This window comes from Perognathus longimembris, chromosome 6 (assembly GCF_023159225.1).
Source record: "Perognathus longimembris pacificus isolate PPM17 chromosome 6, ASM2315922v1, whole genome shotgun sequence".
Taxonomy (NCBI): domain Eukaryota; kingdom Metazoa; phylum Chordata; class Mammalia; order Rodentia; family Heteromyidae; genus Perognathus; species Perognathus longimembris.
The window spans coordinates 37,566,905-37,593,346 of NC_063166.1; the positions used below are offsets into that span (position 1 = coordinate 37,566,905).

A 26,442-nucleotide genomic window follows, 5' to 3' on the forward strand; every position below is an offset into this window, starting at 1 on the left:
TGAAGTGTTACCCTTACATGGAGTGTCACAGGAGTGAATTCCAGCCTGGTGAAACAAACCCCACTGGGACCTTCTCTGTACATTTCTAACTTCCTATAAAATACAACTCCTCTGATGACCCTATAATTAGAAATTAAACTTCTAGGGCTGTGTGGGTGGGTTGTTATGCCAGTCGGACGCATTTGTCATCAACTAGATTTCTGAAGGGTCCCACCTACCACAAAGCAATGTGTCTCTCCTCTGCCCCCAGGGGCAGAATCTGGAACATTTGAGGGCATGTCCAAGGGGGAACTTCTCAAGATGAGAAAGAAGGCCTCCATTCAAGAGAGTTTTTCCCCCACACTGCATTTGTTACATTTTGATGGTGTGCCTAATTATGGACCTTTCTTGTAGTTCTGCGATGTCTTGGAATACCAGCAAGAGTCATCACCAATTATTTCTCAGCCCATGACAATGATGCTAACTTGCAAATGGACATCTTCCTGGAAGAGGATGGGAGAGTGAGTTCCAGGCTCACCAAGGATTCGGTGTGGTGAGTTTGATTTATGAGGGCAGTGGCTGATATCAAATTAGAATGACATCACACACTTACCACAAGACAGGCTCCACTTGTTTCTTTCTCTTCTATTTTAAGAGCCATTTGATGCCCATAGGCATAAGTATCAGTTATCAAGAAACTGGAAATGATACTGGACAGGCAATTTGGGTGCCTAGTAATAAAAATTGATCATCTCTTATGACAGCAATTACCTAAACAAGGCATGGTTTTCGCTGCCAAGTATGCCCTTCCTGGGTGGCCTCTAACTTAGAACAGTTGATGATGGAGTGATGGGGTGGATTAGAATATTAGTGTAATAGCTGATGAAGGAGGGATAGGGGTGGAGCATTCTCTTGGGCAGTGCCCCTAGTGAGGTTACTGTACTTCCTGTGTAGCCGCTCCTATGTACACACAAACTTATCTAATTCTTTCAGCAGTTTTATCAGGTGAAGGATCTTAATATCTCAATTTACAGATGAGGAAACTGAGGCTTAGTGAAGTGTTGTACATTACGACATGTCTGGTACACTGGGAGTAAATTCCAAGTGCTTCTGACTCTTAACCACAACCTATTTTTACCTCAGTATATATAGAGTTCTTCTTTGAGTCTAAAAGTAAGATTCACTTTTATTATATCCCCACCTTTCACTTGGAGATAGGATTAAAGCTACAGTCATTTCCAAACACCAACCCCAGCCTCTTTCACCTCCCCAAATGGCTACATCTCAGGCTGTCATCCTATAGGGAGACTGTAACATCCCCTGTGATTTTCCCCAAGACCCCCTCAATCCAAATCAGGGTTCTTAAAAAGACCAAACACAAAATCTGAAGAGATCAAGTTGAAAGGATGGTATCTGTGTGAAGAAGGAGTGGCAGAACTTCTGTTGTCCCCAGCCTTTGAACCCAGCTGGAATTTCCAAGCTCAAAATGTGTCTCATAAAATTGTTCTTTAAAAGTAACAAAGCTACAATGATATCCATAGTGAAAGAATCCAAATGGATTTCTCATTGGAAGAGAAATGGGAAGTTAGCAGCGCCTGAGGCCCCAGGATGCCAGGATGTGTGTTGCATTTCCACTGCAGTGTTAGCTGATCAGGACGCTCTTTGGAGAATGTGCAAAAAGAGAATTGCCTACTAGTGGCAATGAGATTTATCACCAGTGTGGCACATTTGAAGGGAATGAGCTGAGCCATGGTGAACAGGAAAGTGTGGGCAAGGCAAAGGGAGCCTCATTACCCTAAATACCATACGGTAAGTTAAAGCACCATTTAGGCCTGCAGAGCAACAAGACAAACTGGAACAGACATTCAGATACTCCAGAGCCCTCAGGGACAGTGGAAGATGGAAAGATGTCGTGTGTGTGTGTGTGTGTGTGTGTGTGTGCACGTGCACACACACATGTGTGCGCGTGCGCGCGCGCGCGAGAGAGAGAGAGTGCTGAGGGCTAAGTATGCTCAGGGAACTGGATGCTGTTCTTTAGCTTTTATTTTTCTCAAGTATTTGAGCCACAACTTCACTTCTGGATTTTTGCTGGTTTATAGAAAATAAGAGTCTCATGGACTTCCCTGCCCAGGCTGGCTTTGAACTCTAGTCTTTATATCTGAGCCTCTGAGTAGCTAGGATTACAGGCATAAGCCACTGGTGCCTGGCTACAAAATGACAATTCTTTAGTGTTTTCCACTCTGTATCTCTTCCTTATGCATATGTACACAGATGTTCACACACACACACACACACACACACGTGTCTTTGGGGGCAGTTTTTTCCTAGCGTGTTCATCCAAATAACTGCTCTCCTAAGTGCAGGGACACCCACCAAATAGCCCTCCTTGACCCTAAGAAAAATTGATACAAAATCGTGAAGCAGACCTATCTTGCCTTTGGTACCCCCATTCTCTCTAGGCACCCTACTTCAAATTTCTTTCCCTATCCCCCATCCTTTTTGTCCCTCAGGGCTCAAATATCCACTGCTGTACCCTGAGACTGTACTCACTGCCTGACTCTCAGCTACCCCCGCCGCACATACACTTCCTTTCCTCTCCTTGTGGGTTTCTAATACATGATAACCAACCAGCAATGGCTGGTGCTAACTCAACACAGCACAAACCCACACCCTGAGCACAGGGCTTAAAGAGCTTTGCCATGCACCATTTGTGTGATACTGAGCCAGACTCACCCTCTTGGCCTCTTTTCTCCTCTAAACTGGAGGCATCAAATTCCCACTACCACCCAGTACAGCATAACAGGTGGCTAATGAATGTCAGCTGTCACAACGGCCTTTATTATTAGTTGCACAGCTGGAACTTTGTAGAGACAATATGTTGCCATCTACCCAAGTTCCTTGAAGCAGTCAAAAAAGAGGGGTGGCTGGTGTCCTAAGGTGACAGTGGAGGCTTGTTCATCCTCATGCCAGCTCTGTGGCTTTTGCAGCTCCAGGATCTGGATGCTTAGGGACTTCTGGTCAAGGAAGAAGGCCTTTCCATGACACATCAACCCAGGTGTGGTCACCATGCCATGCCTACGTGTCAAGCTCTGGGCTGTTATTTGCTGTGGCTTTGAGAAAATGACTTGACTTCCCTGGAATAAGGCTAATCTTAGCAGTTAGTCCTAATGGAGTGGCCATGATTATTATGTGGTTATCATGGTAAAATATAGCTTGAGTATCTCTAATCTAAATATCTGAAATCTGTTGTTACCAAATCCAAAAGTTTTTTAGTTAAAACTCAGTTGTGCTAAAAAGGTACAAAATATCCTTCAGAATATATGTACAAAATATATATGAAAAAAATTAATTTCATATTTAGACATGGGGGCCATCCCCAGTATACCTCAATGTGTGTGTGTGTGTGTGTGTGTGTGTGTGTGTGCTAAAGTTCCAAAATCTGAAAAAAACCTCCTGGACGCTCTGGTCCTAAGCATCTTGGGTACAGAAAACCCTACCAGTACCTGCCACAGTGGTCAGCCTGATGCCAATCCCAGCTCTAAAGTAGTCACTGCTATGGAGGAGGGGCTGCCTGAGCTAGGGCTGGGAGCAAGTGAGAAGGTAAAGCAGAGAAGCTAAACTGAGGCTAAAGTGAGGGTGGCAGTCATTTGCATGGTACCAGCTGACCACTTGGAGGTCAGACTGACAACACATGACCTAGCGAATTTCCTAACACAGGTCCCAGAAGCAGTGGTCACATCCAAGCCCCGGATTCACCTCCTCAATAGGCTCCAGTTACCCAATCAACCCCAGCCTGACCATTCACATCAGGTTGTATGTGGTCGCTACTCTCTACACCATCCCTCTTCCCTCCTTCCCTTCCTTTCCCCTTTCTCCCTCTTTCTTCTTCCCTCTTTCTTCTTTCTTTCACTTGTCCCTCCTCCTCTCCTCTCTTATCTCTTCTCCCCTATCTCCGCCCCTCTCATCTTCTTTACCCCCCTTATTGTCCTCCTTCTCCTCTTCCTCTTCCTCCTGTGTTCCTCGCTTCCTCCTCCTCCTCCCCCCCCTTCCTCTCTGTCTCTGTCTCTGTCTCTGTCTCTCTCTTTCTCTCACACACACACATACAGGCACACAGGCACACACACACACACACAAACACACACACACAAACACACACACACAAACACACACCTCTTCAACACTTAGGTCCCAGTAGTCCATGGTTTGTGAGGAATCAATTGTACAGTTCAGCCTCAGTGACCCAGGATTCTGCCAAGTCTCAGAGTGTCAAACCCAGAAATTAGCCACCAGAGGTTCAGAGAGAGCTCAGGGATGTCGAAGTGGGTATGTTATGCTCACAACCTCCAAAACAAAGGACAAAGTTTAGTTATCATCCCTTGCTCTGCCCTTCTCTTCTGATCAGCAACCATGGAGAACAGACAGCTTCTCTGCCATCTGGGGTCCTCTGCCTAGTGGCTATTCACACTCCCAAAGAGCCTTGTTCCCTGGAGGCTGCAGAGTTACCCCAAGCAGACATCTTGTCAGCACCATCAGAGGGCACAGTTGCCCTGGGGAGAAGGAACTCCTTAGCTGTTCAGGAGCAGGCAAAGAAACAGGGGACCTTAGAAAGCCATACTAAGACAGAACAACCCCATCAGAGAATGAATTTTCAAGTGGCAAAGGTAAAGACACAGGCCCTGGACAGAGCAGTCTAAGTTGCTTGTCTTCAGCATGCTGCTGGACTCTGGGGGACATCTGTGAGCCCCAGTGGATGGAATGATGAAGCTGCTGTCCAGTGCTGCACCACAGTGCAAATAATAAAGGAGAAAGTGACAGCCCGCGGAGGAGGAACAGCCAGGGCTCATGAAGATCGGCAGAGTCAGGGGCAGTGAAACTGCCCCTTGCAAGAACCCTGTTTGACCACCTCAATATATACAAAGGTCAGGTGGAAACAGAAGCAATTTGAAAAGACAGGGTTGTAGCACTTATCAGAGACGTGAAAGGATTCAATGCTAGGCACAGCTCTGTCTCGGGGCAAGTGCTGTGCCATCCTAGGCTGCAGCCAGCAGAGTCAGATTTGATGATTCCTGCTTGTTAATGTGCCCCCCCCCCACACACACCAAGCAGCCACCCCCAAACAATGGAGCAGGTTCTGGTTGTTCTTCTGTTTGTTTGTGTTGTCTGCATGGAACAGAACACAGGGCATGGGGCAAACACTGAATAAATGTTGTTGGTTGGGAATTTTTTTAATGCTCACTCAATTGCATAATATCATTCCATCATCCAACAAACCCTGTTATACAGGACTGCGTCCAAAAACCAGATGCTGGATCCAAAGAGAAATTAACCAGTGTCACCAACCGTAAAGAGCTCCAGCTAATGTTGAAAGGAAATGTACATGCTTACAACACTGTAAAAGAGATTGACGGAGAGTCATAGGGTGCACTGGAAATCATAGAGACCATGAAGGGGTTTTCCTTAGCCCAGGGAGGTTGGGCTGTTCCCACAGAAATAGCCATGAAGTGAAAGCCATTTTCCCCCTGCCTTCCCCCAATTGTGCTGTGCAAAGGTAGAAAGCCTTCCTAAGCCAGCCTTTGCCACTCTGTCCTATATGACAGTGGTGTCCCTGGCCACCCTTCTGGATGGGCTAGTGCCTGCAGGCTGGCCACCCACAAGGAGCAGCTGGATTTATAAGTAGCTGGGGATGGAGTGCTAGTACCCTCATGTCCCCTCCCCTCCCTCTGCTCACCCTCTGGGGACCACATAGCATAGGTTCTGTCTCCAAAAGGGCAAACTACCCTTGCTCTCTTACTTTCAACAGTCCACTACCTTCCTGAGGCCATCTTAGAAGCAATAGTGGCCCCTTCATCCAGCTCCTAAGCCCTGTTTCAGGCATGTTCCCTTTCTTCTTGCTCCCAAAGCTAGAGGAAGGACAGTCATGGCTGTAGTCAGCAGAAACCATGCTTGAGGTGTTGAGTTCAGATCTTTGCAGGAGCTAGGAAGCTATGGGAAGATCCTCTCTCAACACCAGGCAGGCAGCAGCAGTGAGTCACAGCTCTGGGCCAGCTATAGGGTCACAGCACAGAAATAACCAGCACAGCTGAATGACCAGGCTGGGATGCTCAGAGGGCTGTGTGAATTCAGCACACTTTCCAATTTTATGATTTTAAAAAAATGACCATAAGTAGAGGATCATTTGTTTCTTCTCAGGAAGTATAGGATCATATATGGGGGGATCGTGATGGGTGGTGGTATCTATCCATTATTTCCAACTAGAAAGGAAGAAGGCTGAGCACACATGTGCACATAAAGTACATGAGCTAACCTCATTCATTTCACAAACAACAGCTAACCTACCAATTGGCAGCTAGATAAAAAGTCTAACCTGGATGGTTTAAATGTCTCATTTTATGTTAGAGACAATGGTAAGAACTGAGTGTTAAAAGAATTAACAAGAGTCTTTATTACCTATATTTCCTCTCCATCTGAAATTAACTGGGTTTAGTTAAAGAGGTTTTATCAATTTAGTGTCTTTTAAATAATTGTGAACTAGCTAATTTGCATTTATCACTTTCAGCTCAGAGTCATGAATATCTAAGATTAGTCAGTGATCCAAGTAGAAAGAAAACTCATGTTTTTGTTTGTTTTTCTAGGAGGCACTATGGAAAAACATCAAAGTCAAACCATTCTTTTCAATCCTCATCCATCCCTTTTTCTCTGTCATTCAGTGAGTCTCTCCCTCTCTCTTTAACTCTTCCTCTGTGGCTCTGGCTCTTTCTCTGTTGGTCTCTCTTTCTCCATGAACAAGGAAACATGATTAACTCAGCTGAGTGACCTTGAACAAGTTGTTCAACTTCTCTGAGCATTCATATTCTCATATGAAAACTTAAGAATTGATTTTTAATGAGCTATACTTTCCTTCTCAGCTCCGAAATGGAGCTGAGAATGAATTTATTTAAAATAAATTGTAGTATTCTTCCAGCGCAGCCTTTCCTCCTAGGCTCCCCAGTTCCCACCATTTGCTTAGTGTGAAGACCTACTCACAGCACGTGGCTAGGCTGAGATTTGCTCCCTCACATCTAGGTGCTAATTTGCAGTTTGCTAATTTGCATACCAACTCCCCAGGAAAGCAAGAAACAGAAAGCAAAGGCAACACAGTAAATGTCTGCAATTGTTGTCTCTGGGTCTAAATATGAGAACAGAGGAAAGAGCGAGAGAGAAAAAAACCTTTGTTCAATGTATTTTAGAAAGGGTACCATTTTAAGCTGGGCAGTGATGGTTCCTGCCTGTAATCCTAGCTACCCTGGAGACTGAGATCTGAGAATCATGTATCAAAGATAGATAGGGAAGGAAAGTCTAAGACTCTTTGCTCCAATTAACTACCATAAAAGCTAGAAGTAGAGCTGTGGCTCAGGAGGTAGAGAGCCTTGAGAAAAAAAAAAAAAGTTCAGGGACAGTGTCAAGGCCCTATTTCAAGCCCCCCAAGACTGGCATACACAAAAACAACAGGGTACTATTTTTTATTATTTTGGTTTGAAACCCAAATGGGAAAAACCCACGCTGGTGCATGATGTATTGTAAAGTATTACTCCATAAGCAAAGCAAATTTGAGAGCACTAATTCACTAGTTTCACACCTACGAGTTCACTCTCACAATTCTGAGGCTCATTGCACCCTGAATAGCGGTTTACAACTATAAGCATGTCTGTAAAACATAGATCTTTCAATATTCACATAAGTGCAAATGCTCTAAGGTCCCAAGTAGTTGGAACATATTGTTAAACCATCTGCAGTTTTTATCATGACCTTTGAAAATAAGAGTGATCTCTAAATGAATTTCAAGTAAAATAGAGAAATTTTAAAAATGTACCAAACTGCTTAAAGATACTGGAGGATTTGTAAAATTATTCCATGACACATCCAAGTTACTAATTCTTCATGTCTATCCAACATGTTTATTTTCAAACATCATCATTCAAATCACACATTTGGTCCAAGCATTTATATAAATTTCACTCAGACTCAGACCAAAAGCACCAAAAGCATATAAGCATGTTAAAGAGAGAGCATAAGCCAGGTGCCAGTAGCTCATGTCTATTATCCTAGCAATTCAGAAGGTTGAGAGATGAAGAATAGTGGTTTGAAATTAACTATGTAAAGTCCTTCAGATTCTATCCTCAAAAATAATTAGCATGGCTTAAATCATGGAGCACTAGCCAAACAAGTTAAGCTGAGCAGGTTGGAGGCTCTTGGTTCAAACCCTGGTACTGGCACACACACATGCACATTCATGCATGCTTACACACACACACACACACACACACACACACACACACACACACACACACGGGAAAACTACTTGCCACCTGCAAAGAATAAAATAACTTCTGTCTGCTGACTTCCTTTCCATAGGCATTTCTTTCAGTGGTGACATATTTAAGGATTCCTTTCAACAGCCTAGTTAGGATTACAGGTAAAGCCACCAGCATCTGACTTACATTTAACATTTTTGTAACACCAGGAATAAAAGTAAAAGTAAAGACAGAAGAAAATGGAAGAGAAATTAAGCAAGAATAATATCATCTTGTTGACAAACCATGCATGGATGGATTACTTGTTTCATGCTTTTTTTTGAAAGGTGATGTACAGGGGGGTTACAATTATGTAGGTAGGGTCATGAGTGCATTTCTTTCTGAACAGTACTATCCTCTCCTTCGTTCCCAGCACCCCCTCTCAACTTCACTCCCCTCTCTACAAGTTGTAAAGTTCATTTTCAACATAGTGGCTTGTGAGTATCACTGTTGCATTGATTCACCCTTTGTCCTACTGTTTCTGTAATTCCCCTTCTCATCCCCAAATCAGATAAGCTTATACACAAGACAAAGGATACAGAAACCAAAAACAATAATAACAGGGAATAAACCAAAGGAACAAAAAAAAGAAAGAAAGAAAAAAGAAATAACTACAAACAGTACACACACACACACACACACACACACACACACAACTCTCTTGTTTCCATTTCTTGTAGTTCATTTTGATAAGTTTCATTTTATATAGTCATATGCACATAGCTATTGAGTTATTGTGATCCTCTATTAAGAAGATCCTAGATATATACTAACTATTACAAATGAGGGAAAACATGGAGCCTATGTTTCTTTGGGTCTGATTTCACTCAATGATTTTTTTCCAAGTCTTTCCATTTTCTTATGAGTGGCACAATGCCATTCATTCAGACAGAAGCATATAACTATATATAAATATATGTGTATATGTACCACATTTTCTTGATCCATTCATCTACTTAGGGGCATCTGGGTTGATTCCATATCTTCAGTATGGTAAATAATGCTGCAGTGATCATAATTGTGCTGGTAGCTTTAGTGTGGCCTTGTTTGTGGTCTTTTGGGTAAATTTCCAGGAGTGGAATTGCTGGGTCATAGGGGAACTCTGTGTTTAGTCTTTTGAGGAACCTGTATACTGCTTTCCAGAGTGGCTGAACAAGTTTACAATCCCACAAATGGCATAGTAAAGTTTCCTTTTGGCCACATTCCCTCTAGCATCTGTTACTGTTAGTTTTCTTGATAATGGCCATTCTAACTGGTGTGAGGTAGAATCTAAATGTTAGTTCGATTTTCATTTCTTTTATGGCCAGAGATGTTGAACATTTCTTCATGTGTCTATTGGTCAGTCTTACTTCTTTAAGTCTCTTTTTAAGTCTTCAGCCCATTTATTAATTGGGTAGTTTCTTTTAGAGTTTATTTTGAGTGGGTTTAATTTTTTGAGCTCTAGGTATATTTTAGATATGAAGAGAGTTACTCTTGCTTCACTTTTTGCTCAAGGCTGTTGTCCTACCACTTGAGCCACACTTCTGCTTCTGGCTTTTTGTTGATTATTTGGAAATTATAGTCTCACATATTTATTTGTCTGCCAAGGCTGGCTTTGAACCTCAATCCTCAGATCTTAGCCTTCTGAGGAGCTAGGATCATAGGACTGAGCCACTGGCACCTGGACAGCCTGCCTTTTTGCTAGTTATTTTGGAAACCGAGTCTTGTGGACATTTCTGCCAAGGCTGCCTTCAACTCATGATGTTCTCTGAAGCTCTACATCCTGAGTAGTTAAAATTATAGGTTTGAGACACTGGTACCTGGCTTATTGTTGTTGTTAATTGTTTTTGTTGCTGTTACTAGTGCTGCTGCTTATAAATTTAATGACTTTCCTAATTCTCTAAATTCTGTATTCATTGTCACTTATGCCATTGAAGTCAATGCTGAGTTAGCTTAGTGATCAGACAACAAATAAACATGGACTTTCTTAAGCACTCTCAACCAACACATTCCCAGCCTTAGCCAAAAAGCCCCTGTGTGTGTGTGGTGGAAAAGTAATGCTTCACCAGGAAGTTTGCATTTCTGTTATAGGCTTTACTTCAGGTTGGGACTGAGCCTCAAGGTCAATCAAATGGAAAAGATGTGGACCTTCTTGCAGTTTACTTGTCTATGCCTTTAGCCCTGTAGGTGTGTGTGGCCAACTAGACCCTCAGGAATGTGCTACAGATTTTAAGGTTCCTCATGAATATATTACTTTCTAGCTTTTCTTTCCAAGTTCTTTGTGTTATCTTTTATTAGCCTCAAGTGGTATCTACTTCAGGCAGCTGTGATATGAAATATTTGCTTCAAATTGTGTTTGGAAACTTTCCTATAGAAAGGGTTATTTGTACCAAATGAGTACTGAATCAGATCAAACAAAAATAAGCCCTGGGAATCAAGCTTTTCAGGGAGCTGCCAGAAAGGTACAACAGTAGGAAGCTTAGTAGAAGGAGCTTTCAGGGAGTTCCAGCCCCATTTTTGCCCATTCCTTGGGTTTCTCGTCTATGTATTTTTAGAGTCAATGAGCCTGTTGGTTTTCAAGACTGCCATGGGCTATGGGAGAGGGTGTGGAAATGAAGTAAAGCTTCACAAACCTCAGTCTTCTTACAGCCCTGAGATTTATCTGTCTTTTTTGTTGTTGTTGTCAGTCATGGGGCTTGAACTCTGGACCTGGGTACTGTCCCTGAGCTCTTCAGATCAAGGCTAGCACTCTACCATTTGAGCCATGGCTCCACTTCTGGTTTTCTAGTGGTTAATTGAAGATAAGAGTCTCACAGACTTTCCTGCCAGGCTGGCTTTGAACCTCCATCCTTAGATCTCATCGTGTTGAGTAGCTAGGATTACAGGCGTGAGCTGCCAGTGCCCAGCTTATCTCTTCTTGAATAAGCACTACTCAAACTTTTCCAGTTTTTGGTTCTTTTTCAGAGTTCTGGAAGAGTTGTGCTTGAGCACATTCACTGCTGCACTGCCATTGTGGAAGCACTTCCCAAAGCTGGTTGAGTCTGCCTGCATGGCTACCTGCCTGCCTGCCTGCCTGCTTCTCTTCATCTCTTCCTCATTCTTTTTTCTTCTGGTACTGGAGCTTGAAGTCAGGGCCTCACACTTTTTTAGCTTGCATGCTATACCTGTGCTCTACCAGTTGAGCCGTACCTCCTTTTGGGATTTTTGGTTAACTAGCAACGGAATCTTAGACTTGTCCTGGGCTGGCCTCAAACCATGATCCTCCATTTCTCAGACTCCTAAGTAGCACCTGGCTCTAAAACTGATTTTAATCCAGGATTTGCACACTCCTCAAAGGCTTATATTTTGTAGGATATTTTTGGCATCTAGTATAGTATTCTTGGCATATATCTGTTAAAATGCTTTATTTAATGCACCATAATGAGTCCATTAATGATGAAGATATGTTCTGAGAAATATAGTATTTGGCCAGGCACCAGTGGCTCATGCCTGTAATCCCAGGCTCCTCAAGAACTGAGATGTGAGAGGATTGCATTCAAAGCCAGTCAGGAGACTCTCATCTCCAATAAACAATTCAAAAAAAGCTGGAAGTGGCACCACGGCTCAAATGGTAGAACACTAACTTTGAAAAAAGCATTTCAGGGACAGCATCCAGGCCCTGAGTTCAAGCCCCAGGACTGGCAAAAAATGTATTATTAAGGAATTCACTGTGTTTGAACACCCTGGAATACATTTATATATACCTGGATGTTCTAACTCAATGGGTGTACATGTTCTTTATCAAACCAGGAAATATGGTTGTAGCTGCTGTTCGTGTAGCACAATATACTGTTTTACAGTTAACTTTCCTTAGTAAGTAGGGTAGACTAAAATAATCATAAAACATATAGTATACACATAACAACACAACTGTTTATTGTAATTAAGTATTATATATTGTGCACAATCATAGGACTAAACAGGCAGCACTCCACTAGCCCCATTTACTCTGTTACCACACAAACACATGCGAAGTGCAACACACTCTGATGACAAAACAGGAATCATGTCACCAACAATAGAACATCTTATAATCTCATGTGATCATGATCAACATGCAGTCCAGCAGCAGCCGGTATGGATTTTCATTTCTCTACTTGTCCTGCATAGTATAGGCATTGTGCTGACCTTTTAGATATTATGTGCACATAAAGCTATCTATGGGTTGAAATTTTTTGAATTTTTATCTTTATTGAAAAGGTGATTAGCAGAGGGGTTACAGCTACATAAGTAAGGTAATGATTGCATTTGTGTTGTTTTTAATTTTTATTATAAAACTGATGTACAGAGAGGTTACAGTTTCATATGTTAGGCATTGGATACATTTCTTGTACTGTTTGTTACCTTGTCCCTCATACCCCCCTTCCCCCCTCCCCCTGTCCCCCCCTGAGGTGTTCAGTTCACTTACACCAAACAGTTTTGCAAGTGTTGCTTTTGTTGTTGTTTCTCGTATTTTACCCTTTGTCTCTCAATTTTGGTATTCCCTTTGAATTTCCTAATTATAATACCAGTACACACTGTTTCCCATACACTCAGATAAGATTACAGTGATATTGTAGATACAATCACAAGAAGGTGATACACGAACATCATCAATAGTAGAAACTACAGATACACATGGGATGTTGAAAGTAGTTTCAACTCTCATATAACAATCATTTTCATAAAATAGAGTTCATTTCACTTAGCATCATCTTATGTGATCATAAGCGTATAGCTATTGGGCTCTTGTGATCCTCTGTTGTGACTTGCCTAAACCTGTGCTAATTATTCCCAATAAGGGAGACCACAGAGTCCATGTTTCTTTGGGTCTGGCTCACTTCACTTAGTATAATTTTTTCCAAGTCCTTCCATTTCCTTACAAATGGGGCAATGTCATTCTTTCTGATAGAGGCATAAAATTCCATTGTGTATATGTACCACATTTTCCTGATCCATTCATCTACAGAGGGGCATCTGGGTTGGTTCCAGATTTTTGCTATGACAAATTGTGCTGCAATGAACATTGTTGTGCTGGTGGCTTTACTTTGATTTTGTTTGTAGTTTTTTGGATAAATACCCAAAAGTGGGGTTGCTGGGTCGTAGGGGAGTTCTACATTTAGCCTTCTGAGGAATCTCCATACTGCTTGCCAGAGTGGCTGAAACAGTTTACATTCCCACCAACAATGAAGTAGGGTTCCCTTTTGGCCACATCCCCTCCAACAACTGTTATTGTTAGTTTTCTTGATATATGACATTCTTACTGGGGTGAGATGGAATCTCAATGTTGTTTTGATTTGTATTTCCTTTATGGCCAGTGATGTAGAGCACTTTTTCATATGTCTCTTGGCCATTCTCATTTCCTCATCAGAGAAGTCTCTTTGTAGGTCTTTAGCCCACTTGCTGAGTGGGCTATTAGTTCTTTGCGGTTTTGTTTTGGAGGAAAGTAATTTTTTTAGTTCTGCATATATTTTAGATATGAGGCCTTTGTCCGTTGAATGGCCGGTAAAGATCTTCTCCCAGTCTGTGGGCTTTCTGTTTATCTTGCAAGCTATGTCGTGCAGAAGCTCTGCAGTTTGATGCAGTCCCATTTGTCCAACCTTTCTTTGATTTATAGCCTTTCTGGGTCTTTGTTAAGGAAGTTCTGTCCTGTGCCAAGGAACCCAAGTGTTTTTCCCACTTCTTCCTTTAGTGTTTTCAGGGTGTCTGTTTTGATTTCGAGGTCTTTAATCCATTTGGAATTGATTTTGGTGCAGGGTGATATATAAGGATCTAGTTTTAGTTTGTTGCATGTGTTGAGCCAGTTTTTCCAGCACAATTTGTTAAAGAGGCTATCTTTCTTCCATACTATTGTTTTAGCTCCTTTATCAAAGATTAAGTAGGCGTAGTTCTGTGGGTTCATTCCCAGGTCTTCAATTCTGTTCCATTGGTCTTCAGGCCTGGTGCCAATACCAAGTGCCAATACCAAGCTGTTTTTATTACTATAGTTTTATAATACAGCTTGAAGTTGGGTATTGTAATTCCTCCAGCACTGTTCTTTCTGCTTAGGATTGTTTTTTGCTATTCTATGTCTTTTATTGTTCCATATGAATTTCTGGATTGCTTCCTCTATTTCATCAAAAAATGGTGTTGGGATATTAATGGGTATTGCATTGAATTTGTAGATAGCCTTTGGCAATATTGCCATTTTGATTATATTAATCCTCCCAATCCAGGAGCATGGGAGGTTTTTCCTTTTCCTTAGTTCTGACTTAATTTCGTTTTTCAACGTTTTAAAGTTCTCCTCAAAGAGGTCTTTCACTTCTTTGGTTAAGGTTATTCCTAGGTATTTTATGTTTTTGGAGGCTATTGCAAAGGGGGTTGCTTTCCTGATATCAGCCTCGGTCTTCGGATCGTTAGCATACAGAAAGGCCATTGATTTTTGAAGGTTTATTTTATATCCTGCAACTTTACCAAAGTTTTGGATCAGCTCTAGTAGCTTGGGGGTAGAGTCTATGGGATTCTTTAGGTATAGGATCATGTCATCTGCGAAGAGAGAGAGTTTAACTTCATATTTACCTACTTGGATCCCCTTTATATTTTCTTCTTGCCTGATTGCTCTGGCTAGGAATTCTAGTACTATGTTGAAGAGCAGGGGAGAGAGTGGACATCCCTGCCTTGTTCCTGATTTTAAAGGGAATGGCTTTAGTTTTTCACCATTTAGAGTTATGCTTGCTGTTGGTTTGTCATAAACTGCCTTGATTATATTCAGGAATGTTCCCTGGAATCCCAGTTTTTCCAGGGCTTTTAGCATAAATGGGTGCTGGATTTTATCAAACGCTTTTTCCGCATCCAGAGATAAAACCATGTGGTTCTTTAGCTTGCTCTGGTTGATGTGGTGGATTACATTAATTGACTTGCGTATATTAAACCAGCTTTGCATCCCTGGGATGAATCCAGTTTGATCGTGGTGTATGATTTTTTTTGATGATCAGTTGAAGTTGATTGGCCAGAATTTTGTTGAGAATTTTTGCGTCTATGTTCATCAGGGAGATCGGTCTATAGTCCTCTTTCCGTGATGAGTCCCTGCCTGGTTTTGGGATGAGGGTTATACCGGCTTCATAGAATGAGTCTGGAAGTGAATGTTCTCTTTCAATTTCATTGAAGAGTTTGAGAAATATTGGTGTGAGTTCTGTTTTGAAGGTCTTGTAGAATTCTGCAGTGAATCCGTCTGGACCTGGGCTTTTCTTGGATGGGAGATCATTTATTGCCTTTTCTATTTCAATACTGGATATGGGTCTGTTTAGGAGGTTTAAATCTTCATGGTTCAGTTTGGGGATATGAATTTTTTCTAGGAAATCGTCCATTTCTTCCAAGTTCTCCAATTTGTTGGCATAAAGGTTTGCAAAATAGTCCCTTATTATTTTCTGAATTTCGGTTATTTCTGTGGTGATGTTACCTGTTTTATCTCTTATCTTGTTTATTTGAGTGTGCTGCCTTTGTTTTTTGGTCAGGTTTGCCAGGGGTCTGTCTATCTTGTTGATTTTTTCAAAGAACCAACTCTTTGTTTTGTTGATTCTTTCGATGGTTTTTTTTTTGTCACTAATTGATTTAATTCTGATTTGATTTTAATTATTTGCTTCCATCTATTGACTTGGGGTTTGGCTTGTTGTTCTCTCTCAAGGAAATTAAGGTGCTTCCTTAAATTAATTGAGTTGCTGTTTCTCCAGTTTGTTGATGTATGCACTCAGAGATATAAATTTTCCTCTGAGTACTGCCTTTGCTGTGTCCCAAAGGAGCTGGTACTTTGTGTCCTCAACTTGGTTGAATTCCATAAACATTTTAATTTCCATTTTAATTTCTTCAATGACCCTCTGATGGTTCAGCAGTGTGTTGTTTAGTCTCCATGAATTGTAGCAATTTCTGTGGTGGCTGGTTGAGTTGAGCTCTAATTTTATTCTGTTGTGGTCTGAGAGAATGCAGGGAATGGTTTTCATACTTCTGAATTTGTACAGATTTTCTTTGTGCCCTAAGATGTGATCTATTTTGGAGAACGTTCCATGTGCTGCCGAAAAGAATGTGTAATCTGTCCTTGCTGGGTGGAATATTCTGTAGATTTCGATTAAGTCTAGTTGGTCTATGCAATTGTTTAGTTCTGTGGTTTCTTTGTTCAGTTTTTGGCGTGTTGATCTGTCCAGAGGTGATAGTGGAGTGTTAAAGTCCCCAACTATCAATGTGTTTGGGTCTATGAGTGATTTTAGAGCCAGTAGTGTTTGTTTGATGAAGTTGGGTGCTCCTGCATTTGGTGTGTAGATATTTAGAATGGTTATTTCTTCCTGTAGGAGAAATCCTTTTACTAGTATGTAGTAACCTTCTTTGTCTCTTCTTACCTTTTTTAATTTGAAGTCAATTTTGTCTTATACTAGGATTGCAACTCCAGCCTGCTTATGGGGGCCATTTGCTTAATAGATTTGTTTCCAGCCTTTCACTTTTAGAAGATGTTTACTTTGCTGGATAGTTGTGTCTCTTGGAGGCAGCAGAAAGATGGCTCTTGATTTTTGATCCAACTTATGAGCCTATGTCGTTTGATTGGAGAATTAAGTCCATTAATGTTGACAGGATTGAGAGATGATCGTTTGTTCCTTTCATTATCACTATCTTGTTTAAAGCTGTGTCTTCCCATTTCTTGATCTGATGTTTACTAATTAGGGTTCATTTCTCTGTCTGTATTGGGATCTTGATTATTTTCCCTGTATAGTACATCTGTAAGGATTTTGTGTAAAGCTGGTTTGGTGGAGATATATTGTTTCAGTTTTTCCTTATTGTGGAAGACTTTTATTTGACCTTCAGCTATGAAGGAGAGTTTGGCTGGGTACAGAATTCTTGGTTGGTAGTTATTTTTATTTAGAGTTTGGTATAGTTCCTTCCAGGCTCTCCTTGCTTTCATGGTCTCTGCTGAGAAGTCTGGGGTAATTCTGATTGCTTTTCCTTTATATGTGATTGTTTTCTTTGCCCTAACAGCTTTGAGTATTTTTTCCTTGCACTCTGCTGAAGCTGTTTTGATCACAATGTGTCGGTGGGATGTCCTATTCTGGTCTGGTCGATTTGGGGTTCTAAATGCTTCTTGTATCTGTATAGGCCTTTCCTTCTGGATGTTTGGGAAGTTCTCAGCTAATATTCTGTTAAATAGGTTGCCTATCCCATTAACCTCTTTCTCCAAGTTTTCCTCAATACCTATTATCCTTAAATTGGGCTTCCTGATCGTGTCTTGAATCTCCTGTAGCGATCTGTTTTGTTGCTTGGACTGGATTTGTATTGATTTTTGATCTTTCTCCATAGAATCTAAGGAATCTTCAGCTCCCGAAATTCGATCCTCTGCTTCAGTTAGTCGGGACTGTAGGCTAGTTACTTGATTTCGAATCTCTTTTGCTTCTGACTGGTCTTTCCTGATAATTTCCACGTCATTTCTTAGGTTTTGTATGGACTTCTTTACTTCATTAACTTCATTACTTTGGTTTTGAGAGTTGTCTCTCAAATCTTTAAGCTGGTTAGCTATCTTTTCATTTGACTCTTGAAGTTCATTTATCTTTCTATTTGTGGATGCCATGAAATTCTCCATTAATTTTTGCTTTGCATCCTCACGCTCTAGAATAATTGACTGAAGAGATACGAACTTTTCATTTATCATGTTTATCAGTAGACTTTGTAGAGCATTTTGAGGGTTCTCTTCTATGTCTTTGATTGGCTGCTCTGCTTCCTGCTTGTTTTGAGTGGGAGATAAGACTTCATTGTTTGCCATCTTTCTTGTGTTTCTTCTGCCCATTTGAATTGGGGATGCCAGTCTACCAGCACCTGTGAGCACCTTTTAAGATCCAACGCAGCCCTTACCAAGCACTGTTGTGTAAATCTTACAAGTTCACAATTATGTACAGATACCCTGTATACCTGTCTATAAAATTAGATTTGGTGTTCCTAAAGAATACAATCTCAATATAACAACTGATCCTGCGCCTTGTATTCAGTAGTTACTTATTTACTGTTACAACCCTATACGCAATTCTTGTTTATATATTAAGATCTTTTAGGACTGGCTTTCTCTATGAACCCTTTTGATTCACTCTTATTAAGCTGGGATACCCTCTATCCAATAACCAGGAGTCATTGGGGACTGGAGGTCCAGGCAGTAAGTCAGGAGGGTAAGTTGGAGGTAGTAAAGAGAATAGAGTAAAATGTATTGGGGAGGGGAGGTGGTGATTTTGGTTTAGTTTCAGTGACGTGGAAGTGTCGAGAAGAGTAGAATCAGTAGAGAGAATAAGGTTGCAATGATAGATAATGGATAGTTAGCAGAAAAGAGAGGAGGTGTTCTTCATAGGGAAGTAAGTTTTAAAGAAAGAGAATGCAGAGAGAGAAATAAAGTAAAAGTAGTGGGAGACAGATGCACACAACAGAGAATAATTATTTAAAAAAGAAGATAAAATAAAAAGGAAAAAAAATTTAAAAATCAGCAAAGGAACAACCCAAACAAACAGAAAAGAAAAAAAAATTTGATAAAACAAACTGGTAAAAATAGAAAACATGGGAGAAAAAAAAAAGATGATGTTTCCAAATTTTTAAGAAATTTTTTTTTTTTTTTTTTTGGCCAGTCCTGGGCCTTAGACTCAGGGCCTGAGCACTGTCCCTGGCTTCTTCCCGCTCAAGGCTAGCACTCTGCCACTTGAGCCACAGCGCCGCTTCTGGCCGTTTTCTGTATATGTGGTGCTGGGGAATCGAACCCAGGGCCTCGTGCATCCGAGGCAGGCACTCTTGCCACTAGGCTATATCCCCAGCCCAAGAAATTTTTTAAGAAATGTTGAAAAGATAAAGAAAAAAAATGGAGTCTTCTTTGTTTGGGTCGTGTTTCCCCAGTCTCTGGTTTCCTTATGATGGTCTGCAGTCTATATTCCTGATTTTCTGGGTTTGGCAGAATTCAGCTTGCTGCTCTGTTTGCTGCAGGGCCGTGGCCTTTACAGACTGCCTTTGAATAGGCTGTGAACTCAGCAGGGAGGGGCACCTCTGGCCTCTTTTCCCCAGCTGAGAGGTGCTTGCCTGTGCAAGGCTTCTGCCTCCTGCACCGGGTGGCCTCTTTCACGGAGGTGGTTTGGAAAGCAGCTCCTTTTCGGGCTGGGAATTGGGCTTCTTCTGTGACGGGACCGTTTAACTGTCTCAGGAACCTCAGTCTGGTGTTTCCCTGCCGCTGGGAGCTGGTGGCTGTTTTCGCTTTAAATTTAGAAGTTCCGGTGGGCAGGGCGGGGCACCTCTGGCTAAGCCGAGGCCCAGGGCACACCTCCCACCTGGGCAGGGGCGTTCTCCTGGGCAGAGTTGGCTCTTGCTGATTGGTCCCTCTTGCCCTTTTCAAAGATGGCTAATTTGACCTCGCTTTTCCCAGGCCCGCTTTAGTTTCAATCTGGTCTGACCCTATGCCAGTGGCAAAGATGGCACTTTGCTCTGGCGGTGGGGGCAGGGCTGCCTTGCCGGAGTTGCTCTGTGGTCATGAGTAAGAATATCTTTCGTGGGTACTCACGCTTTCTCGGCGATTTCAGGTCGTCCGTGCTCAGGCGCCGGCAGGTCTCCGCTGTGTGCTTTACCTCCGTGGAGTACGGGTTGTTGTGATGGGCATTGTGCTGGTGCCGCCGACACTGTCGGGGCAGTGGGAAACCGCCCAGAGCTTGAATCTGTGTTTTCAGATGTGCAAAGTCGGTTTTTCCTTCCTGGCCAGAATCCCTGTACTGTTACAACTTAGGCTGGTTGTATTTCTAGTGGTAAAAGTTTCTATGGGGTGAGAAATCTGCGGTGCTGGAGGGAGCTGAGCTATTGCACTGCAGCTGCTCTGCTGTCTTCCCCCTACAGCTCCATTTGTTTTTAAATAGAGTTACCTCACCCTTCATTTTCTCCTGCTTACCCTTCCCACTCCCCTTCCCAAAGTTTTAAGGTTGATATTCAACCTATTGTTAAGTGAATATCATTGCTGTATTAGTTCATCCTTTGACCTGCTGTTTCCATGATTCCCCTTCCCTTCTCCTGATCCGATAATCTTATATACATGACACAAGGTGCAGAAACTTAAGAGAAAGAAAAAATAAAAATAAAAAATTAAATAATAAAAATAAAAATTAATTAATTAATTAATTAAAATGAATAAATAAATACAAATAAAAATAAATAAATAATACATACAGTACATAATAAGAATGTCTTGTTTCCATATCTTGAAGTTCATGTTGATACACTTCACTATATATGTCCCATGTGTTAAGCAGTTTGGGTTGTTGAGGTCCCTGTTAAGAATATTATAGTACTATTCTAGTTCTTACAAATGAGGGGAACCATGCAACCTACTTTTTTGGGATTTGGCTTACTTCCATTAATATGATTTTTTCCAGGTTTTTCCATTTCCTAACAAATGGGTCAATGTTGTTCTTTCTTATGGAAGCATAGAAATCCATTATGTATATATACCACATCTTCTGGATCCATTCATCTACTGAGGGGGTTCTGGGTTGATTCCATATCTTCGTTATGGTAAATAATGGGGCAGTGAACATGGTTGTGCTAGTGACTTTAGTATGGCCTTGTTTGTGGTCATTCGGGAAATACTCGGAAGTAGGATTGCTGGATCATGGGGGAGTTCTGTGTTTTGTCTTTTGAGGAATCTCCATACTGCTTTCCATAGTGATTGGACAAGTTTGTATTCCCACCAATAGTGTAGTAGTGTTCCCCTTTGGCCACATTCCCACCAGTATCTGTTATTAGATTTCTTGATAAAGGCTACACTAATTGGGGTGAGGTGGCATCGCAATGTTGTTTTGATTTGGGTTTCTTTTATGGCCAAAGATGTTGAGCATTTCTTCATGTATTTCTTGGTCTCTTCAGAGAAGTCTCTGTTTAAGTCTTTAGCCCACTTGTTAATGGAGTGGATGTTTCTTTGGAGGTTTGTTTCTGGGGTATTTAATTTCTTGAGCCATAGGTATATTTTAGATTTAAGGCCCTTGTCTGTTGTATGGGTAGTGAAGATCATCTCCCAGTCTGTGGGTTTTCTGTCTATCTTGCTAGCTATGTCCTTTTTCTGGCAGAAACTCTGAAGTTTATTACAATCACATTTATCCAGCCTTTCTTTGATTTGCTATATTTCTGGGTCTTTACTGAGAAAGTTTTGACCTGTGTCAATGAGCACTAGTGTTTTGCCTATTCCTTCCTATAATATATTCAGGGCATCTGCTTTTATCTTGAGATCTTTGGAATTGATTCTGGTGCAGGGTGGTATAAAAGAATTTAACTTTAGTTTTTTACACACGTTTAGCCAACTCTGCCAGCACCATTTGTTGAAGAGGCTGTCCTTCCATTCTATTTTTTTGGCTCCCTTGTCAAAGATTAGATGGCCTTAGGTCTGTGGGTTCATTTCTGGGTCATCAGTTCCATTCCACTGGTCCTCTGGCCTGTCCTTGTGCCAGTACCAAGCTGTTTTTATTACTATGGCTTTGTAATAGAGTTTAAAGTTTGATATTGATATTCCTCCAGCACTGATCTTCCTGCTTAGGATTGTTTTTTGCTATTCATAGTCTTTTATCATTCCATATAAGTTTTTTGGATTGCTTCTTCTATTTCATTGAAGAAAGAAGTTGGTATCTTGATGGGTATTACATTGAATTTGTAGCTAGCCTTTGGCAGTATTGCTATTTTTACATGTTGATCCTCCCAATCCAGGACTGTGGGAGGTTTTTCTACTTCCTTAGATCCGCTTTAATTTCCTTTTCCACATTTTTGAAGTTTTCATTGTAGAAGTCCCTCATTTCTTTGGTTGATTGCTGGGTATTTAATTTTTTGAGGCTATTGCAAAAGGAATTGTTTTCCTAATTTCAGCCTCTCCCTTCTTGTTGTTATCTTATAGAAAAGCTACCAATTTTGTGGATTTGTTTTTTAAAGTTGCAGCTACTTTTCCAAAGTTTTGTATCAGCTCAAGTAACTTGGGAATGGAGTCTATGGGATTCTCTAAATACAGGCTCATGTCATCTGCAAAGAAGGAGAATTTTACTTCTTTCACTATTTGGATTCCCTTTATGCTTGCCTCTTGCCTTATTGCTCTCGCTAGAAATTCTAATACTATATTGAAGAGGAGTGGAGAGAGCAGACATCCTTGTCTCATTCCTGAATGTAGAAGAAATGGCTTTAACTTTTCACCATTAAGTATAATATAAGTATAATACTGGCTGTAGGCTTGTCATATACAGCTTTAATTATATTATATTGCAAAAAGTTCCATGGATTCCTAGTTTCTTGAGAGCTTTCATCACGAAGGGGTATTGGATCTTGTCAAATGTTTTTTCTGCATATGGATTGAATTTTAATATAATAAAGAAATATTTGAAACTTAGAAGCATTAGTCTTCAAAGGTTAAAAATTATTGGTCTAGTCTCTCTTCCTGTTTCCATCATCACAGCTACCCTATTCCTACTGATAGAATGTCTCCAAAGAGTACCTGATGTCCATATTCTCTCAAGTCTCACTTGGGAGTGGACAGAGAGCTTGGATAGTGCCAACTCAGAGGCAAAATGGGTAAAGTAGGAATGAGCCACATAGAACATATGAAGGAGCCAGGTGTAATGGCTCATACCTGTAATCCTAACTACTCAAGAGGCTGAGATCTGAGGATCACAACTTGAAGCCAGACCAAGAAGGGAAGTCTGCAAGGTTCTTATCTCCAATTAACCTCCAACCACTCCCTCCCCCCAAAAACAGAAGTAGAGCTATGGTTCAAGCAGTAGAGAGTTAGCCTTCAGCAAAAATCTAAGGAATAGCACACAGGCCCTGAGTTCAATCCACAGTACCAGCAACCAGTATACATACATACATACACACACACACACACACACACACACACACACACACACACACTCACACAGGATAAGGGTTGTATAGTTTTAGATGGACTCAGAGTGAATATATATATGTATATATTGCTTTTAATGACTTAAAGTATATATGAGACATGTGCATACATGTATATAAGGCATTTTCCATAAGAAAATGTCATATTCTCATTAATCATAAATTCTGCCTAAGATAGACTCATCATACAAAGGTTGTTATAAAGATTTAGAAGCTAATGAAATATGCACTACCAAGGTGAATTTCTTTATATGATTAATGAAAACTTTATAAAAACAAGAGCTATCAACTTTAGCATATTATATTCATAAACACCTTCATAATGTAAAACAGAACTTTGTTACCTGCTGAGCCTGTTGGCTGGATTTTTGTTTTCATTTTTCTCAAATAATTATAGATGAACTTGGTCAGAATTCATTATAGAGAGTCATTTATCCATTTTGGTTATATAAACACATATCTTCACATATCTTTACTTCACTTTCAGTCGGGGTCCCAGTTCCTGGCTCACTGTCAATAAATGGGAGTGGGGGCTCTCACTTTCAAAATGAGTTCAACAGAGGGAAGCTGAGGGGGGTGCTTCTCACTGACCATGGCAGCCATGGACAAGTAGACAAGTGTTTTGACCATTTTTAGTTTGGGGACTTGGCAGGGAGGATTCTTTTCAGTTTTCTGTCTTGATTTGTTTATGGGATTTTTGTTTGCTAAATATAGTTCCATCCCCTGTCTCTTCCATTTTCTGACACTGCATTTAATATTTTTAAGTAGAAAACATAAAACCCAATGGAAAGGAGACAATGAAAGGAGAGATAAAAATAAATCTGCATGATTATCCCTTAATTTTCCAAGAATTGTTCTTATTAAAGTGGTTGGAACATATCTTAATAAATATTCATATCACTTCTACCTGAAGATTGAAGCTAGAACAGCTATACTCTCAGGACTAAGGAAGGACAGACTCCTGGAAATTTTATAGGTAGAAAAACTCAATAAATGGATACATGTTAAGTACTAGTTTTTCCTAATGTGCTGTAATATCTCTGGGTTGATCAGATGCCCTTCAGTGGATGAATGGGTCAGGAAAATATGGTATATATGCACAATCGAATTCTATGCTTCTATCAGAAAGAATGATATTGCACCATTCATAAGGAAATGGAAAGATTTGGGGGGAAATATGTTAGCAAAATAAGCCAGACTTAAAGAAATATAGGTTGTTTGTTTTCCCTCATTGGTGGTCATTAAAATCAATGCCCACAAATCAATAAGTAAACACAATGGATGGCAAAAGGCAAAAATTATACTTGGACATGATAAATTAAACAGGACTCTAAACACTGACACAGTGTGGCCAAAGGAGAATATTCTTAGAAGAGGATCACAAGTAATTGGTCCCTCTTGCCCTTCTCAAAGATGGCCGCTTTGTCCTCGCTTTTCCCAGGCGGGCTTTAGCTCCAGTCTGGTCTGACGCTTTGCCAGTGTCAAAGATGGCGCTTTGCTCTCACAGTTGGGGGAGGGGCTGCTCTTTGGGCGCCCTTGAGACTGTCTTTCGTGGGAGTACTCACGCTATCTCTGCGATTTCAGCCCGTCCGTGCTCAGCCTGCGATGTGTAAGTACGCTGCTATCTGGAGAATTTCTCCCTGGTCTCCGTTGAGCTGCGCAGGGTGCGCAGCGTGGTGCCAGCGCCCGCACTAGTGTGGTGTTAGGACTCCACCCAGAGCTCGAATCTGTGTTTTCAGACCAGCTAAGTTGATTTTTCCTTCCTGGCCGGAATCCCTGTACTGTTAGAACTTATTTGAGCTATCTATCTAGCAGTAAAAGTTTCTCTGAGGTGGGAAAACTGCGCTGTTGGAGGGAGTTCAGCTATGGTACTGTTGCTCCTCTGCCATCTTCTCTACATCACTGGCCATAAAAAGAAATGCAAATCAAAACAACATTGAGATTCCATCTCACCCCAGTAAGAATGTCATATATCAAGAAAACTAACAATAACAATTGTTGGAGGGGATGTGGCCAAAAGGGAACCCTACTTCATTGTTGGTGAGAATGTAAGTTGGTTCAGCCACATCAGCAGTATGGAGATTCCTCAGAAGGCTAAATATAGAACTCCCCTATAACCCAGCAGCCCCACTTTTGGGTATCTATCCAAAAGACCACAAACAAAATCACAGTAAAGCCACCAGCACAACAATGTTCATTGCAGCGCAATTTGTCATAGCTAGAATCTGGAACCAACCCAGATGCCCCTCAGTAGACAAATGGATCAGGAAAATGTGGTACATATACACAATGTAATTTTATTCCTCTATCAGAAAGAATGACATTGCCCCATTTGTAAGGAAATGGAAGGACTTGGAAAAAATTATACTAAGTGAAGTGAGCCAGACCCAAAGAAACATGGACTCTATGGTCGCCCTTATTGGGAATAATTAGTACAGGTTTAGGCAAGTCACAACAGAGGATCACAAGAGCCCAATAGCTATACCCTTATGAACACATAAGATAATGCTAAGTGAAATGAACTCCATGTTATGGCAATGATTGTTATATCGCAGTTGTAACTACTTTCAACGTCCCATCTGTATCTGTAGCTTCTATTATTGATGATGTTCTTGTATCACCTTCCTGTGGTTATACCTACACTATCTCTGTAATCTTATCTGAGTATATTGGAAACCATGTATACTTGTATTAGAACTAGGAAATTGAAAGGGAATACCAAAATTGAGACACACATTGTAAAAAAAGACAAACAACTACAAAAGCAATACTTGCAAAACTGTTTGGTGTAAGTGAACTGAACACCTCATGGGTGGAAAGAGAAAGGGGGAGAAGGGAGAGGGGTATGAGGGACAAGGTAACAAACAGTACAAGAAATGTATCCAATGCCTAATGTATGAAACTGTAACCTCTCTGTACATCAGTTTGATAATAAAAATTTGAAAAAAAAAAAAAAGAAGATGATCACAAGGGCTCAATAGCTATGTGCATAGGATCAGGTAAAATGATGTTTGTCAATATGAACTCCAAGAAATGGAAACAAGATGTTTTTTGTTACTTTACTTTTTGTTTCTGCTTTTTTGTTTCCTGGGTTGTTGTTTTTTTCTTCTGTGTCACTGTTTTTTATTTCTATACCCTTTGTCTTGTATGTAAGTTTTTGTATTTGGAGGATGTAAGGGGAGAGCAGAAATGGTGGAACAAAAGGTGAACAAATGCAGCAGTGATACTCACTAGA

The 26,442-nt window shown here is 40.9% G+C and overlaps 1 protein-coding gene across 2 annotated transcripts in view; it reads left to right on the plus strand.

The window, feature by feature from the left end:
* The window catches only part of F13a1 (coagulation factor XIII A chain), a 210,318-nt gene that overhangs the window by 117,390 nt on the left and 66,486 nt on the right, over positions 1-26,442 (plus strand). For both annotated transcript variants that reach the window (XM_048348563.1, XM_048348565.1), the window contains exon 8: positions 394-532. In XM_048348563.1, coding sequence (XP_048204520.1) covers positions 394-532 — 139 coding nt within the window. The remainder of the gene's footprint in view (positions 1-393; positions 533-26,442) is intronic.